The sequence below is a fragment of the Egretta garzetta genome, unplaced genomic scaffold (genome assembly GCF_000687185.1).
Source record: "Egretta garzetta isolate BGI_Z169 unplaced genomic scaffold, ASM68718v1 scaffold175, whole genome shotgun sequence".
Lineage (NCBI taxonomy): Eukaryota > Metazoa > Chordata > Aves > Pelecaniformes > Ardeidae > Egretta > Egretta garzetta.
Window position 1 is genome coordinate 2,358,529 of NW_009259860.1, and position 3,292 is coordinate 2,361,820.

General features: G+C 41.6%; 1 protein-coding gene across 1 annotated transcript in view; it reads left to right on the top strand.

Annotated features, from left to right (window-relative positions):
• Positions 1-2,164: 2,164 nt before the first annotated feature.
• Positions 2,165-3,292, top strand: part of PSIP1 (PC4 and SFRS1 interacting protein 1) — a 40,978-nt gene continuing 39,850 nt past the window's right edge. Inside the window, exon 1 of the mRNA XM_035895580.1 lies at positions 2,165-2,242. Coding sequence (XP_035751473.1) covers positions 2,165-2,242 — 78 coding nt within the window. The remainder of the gene's footprint in view (positions 2,243-3,292) is intronic.

The window sequence follows — 3,292 nt, forward strand, 5'->3', positions numbered from 1 at the left end:
CCCCCCGTGCTGCCCAGCGCTGAATAAACATACCTACTTTACAATCTTACAGATTGTGGAGTCTGTTTCCGCACATCAGTTCACCTGCATCTGAAGAAGAAAAATGTATCACGATGTCCATAGGTTACCAGGTTATCTAGGAAAATATATAATCCATAAATGACCAGGTTAAGCTTAGGAAATACACTGTCCAGAAATGACCAGGTTATTTGAGAACATGTAGTCCAAAAGAGACAATAGTATGTATTGATGGGTAGTGCATGGGACGGGTGCATATGCAAACAGAGAAAAAAAAATCTTCGCTGGAGAACTCAATTATCCTTGTCTATAGAAGGGATTGCATAATTCAACTGTAATCGAAGTTGACCCCAAGTAATAGTGTAAGTGAAGACACACGAAGGTTGGATATATAAGACTCTAGCAAGCTTACACAACTCTCTCCGCGTTGTATAAGGTGCCGTGTTTCTGCAGCACGGGATGTGCAGCACTCGTCGGTCTGATGGGCTGCCACGTACAGTATGTACGTGTACTGCACCGCACTGTACAGCTGCCTTTGCAAGTACTGTTGTCTTGCCACTAATGGGAGCTGTGCTGCGTTACCTGTTCTCGGGTTTTCCAGGTTGTATTGGGTCCGGTAACCCCCTCTCCAGCTTTGGTGTGACAGTTTAATCCGGATGCAACAACGGGAAACAAGCAGAAAGAAGTCTTAACCTTTCTTTAATTCAGACTTCTGAATCTAAAGGTCTCGGATTTCATAACGTCAAAAAATCTGCGGAGAAACACTATTAGCAATTTAAATTAAAACATAGTTTATTTGTATATACTTGTGAAAACATAAAAATCACTGGGGTGTTTCTTCTGGACGGAATTCCCCAGTAAGAGCAAAATTACGCTAAAGATAGTTATTTATGCCGTTAAAATCAGGCTTATATTAACCACAGAGCTGCAGTTGGTCCTCACTCAGGAAAACACTCATACTGAATTCAAAGTACAGCTAATTGCTTTGGCTTACAGGTCAGCATGACTGACTTCGTGATTGCAAGTACTGCCACAGCACTTAAGGTGCCTTTTTATTCCAAAGTCGTTTCCTGTTGCTTACAACTGCAAAAATACCCCACTTTGGAGTAAGGTTCTCTAAGATGCGTGGTGAAGTATGTGCTGATACTCGTGTGCTTCAAGGTACAGACTCAAGTTTTAACTGCGAGAGACAAAAAACTCCATTATATTTTACACCCCCTGAGATAAGTCTCAAAACTTCACTTCCAGTTTGTGTCCTGCTCTGTAGGACTGGCTTTTAGCTGGGCTTTTGCTACTTCTGCATCATGCAGTTATTTTAAATGCCCTGTGGCAAATCGAATTTGTTCTTTGCCCAGGCGCACAAAATCGGAAGATTTCATTATGTTGCCGTTCTTTTACTAACAGCGTGGCATTTTTTTTTTGCTGATCAAAAATACAATAGTGAACAGGGCTTTCTCCCTGCTGTTGTCTGGTGAGTAGTTAAAAATTGAACATGATGAAAAATGGCCTCAGCTAATGAAGAAATACAAATTGTGGGATAATACGGAAGGAATCCTAGGGATTCAACACCATGACTGCAAGTTCTGATAGGTTTTGGCACTCACAGCTTAGCAGATGCTGAACCAGTAAGATGAGTTTATCTGCAACAAGTAACACATGTACCATTTTTTACCTTGATTCACAAACATTAGTTTAGATGCAATAATTCTCTTGCCTGCATGTAGCTAAACAAACACCGTTCCTTCCTCCCACGCTGAAAAATGCGTCTCATATCTACGCTGTCTTAGGCGCTTCTTCACAGTTCAAGGAATAGTTTGGTCTAGAACCTACATATATTCAGGAAATAGGTGGGGGTTTTTTTAAGAAAGGTGGAAAAAATCAGGAGTTGTATCACACATGGAACTTGGCAGAGAGACCTGTTCAGGATGCATTTAGAAAGAGCGCTTGACGTTCCGGAAAAAGGAGAGGAGAACCCGGTGCTCCAGCGTGGGTCCAGCCGTGGCAGAGCAAGAAGCGAGCGCTTCCTTTGCAGGCAGAATACCCGCGCGCTTCTGTGCAACGCGACCTAACCCACACCTGCAGGAAATCGGTTGGAACCGCCGTTTCAGAGAGGCGAGCGCGAGACGTACGACTCCTGACAGGAAGAATGGGCTTGAACCCCCGAAGTTCATTCACGGCTCATAACAATGTGCACTGGCATACTGGCCTCTCGCTCGAGCAGCAGGTCTGGCCGAAGCTCTACAGATTCTGTCATACACAATGAAACCCTTTGCCAAAAAACCACTGATACGCTCCGTAAGGTTTAATAGCATTAGCATGGCGTGTTACTCTCTTTCAGGTACAGCGTCCAGATTGCAAAATAACCCATTTTTTTTTCCTTCAATTGTGTCTCTACTTGAACAGCTCCTCTTCAATCTTATGTCTTCTTAACATGTACAAATGAGCCCAGCTGTACACAAAACATAACTTGTTCAAACCGTTTTATTTTTCACCCTTTAAATCAAATTTTACTTTGTTCTCTTTACCTTTAAAAAATGCTTTAGTCGCATTAGTCTCTTTTGAGGAACACCTACTTTTGTATGAAACCAAGTCGCCTTAATTAGGAAAAAGAAGAAGACTTTTCAGCTGCTCTTCGCTGATTTTAATGCAAGGGGCAAAGCTTCTGATTCCTGAGAAATGTCAGATTCAAAAGACTGTTTCCAAAGGCTGAGGAAATAAAAATGTCCTCAAGAGATTCCAAAAGCATTGCTTCAAAAATAAACCATGAATTTATTTAATCTGAGATGGAAGACAAAGGTAACTATATGATTAAACAGAGTAGCAACTTAGCTGAGGGAATCCCTGAAGATTGCTGGTTCCTGTGTAGCAAAGTATTAATACACATGGGTTTTGCAGCACTCAACACTTTCTCATGTAGGAAAAAATAGGAAACTATGTATTGCTGAAATAGGACTGATTCAATGCAGCACAATGAAGACTTGTACGTCCGCCAACACAGATAGATACCATTTCTACCACTGTCAAACTTTTATCTTCCTCTAAACAATACTAGATGTACAGTCTACCTTAGTCTTACTTTTTCTAAATAAATTCTGCCCGAAGTGGTCATCCACTTGTGCATAGGAAGTAAGTTTTTTCTGTTGATGGTCTTCTATTTTCTGATGAGCTCTTATCTAACCCTGCAGAAACTTGATATTTATGTTAGGGATGAGCTTCACTGCTGCCGGGAAGATCAACCACCTTTGACTGCTGTAAGCCACTGGAAAAATGGCAT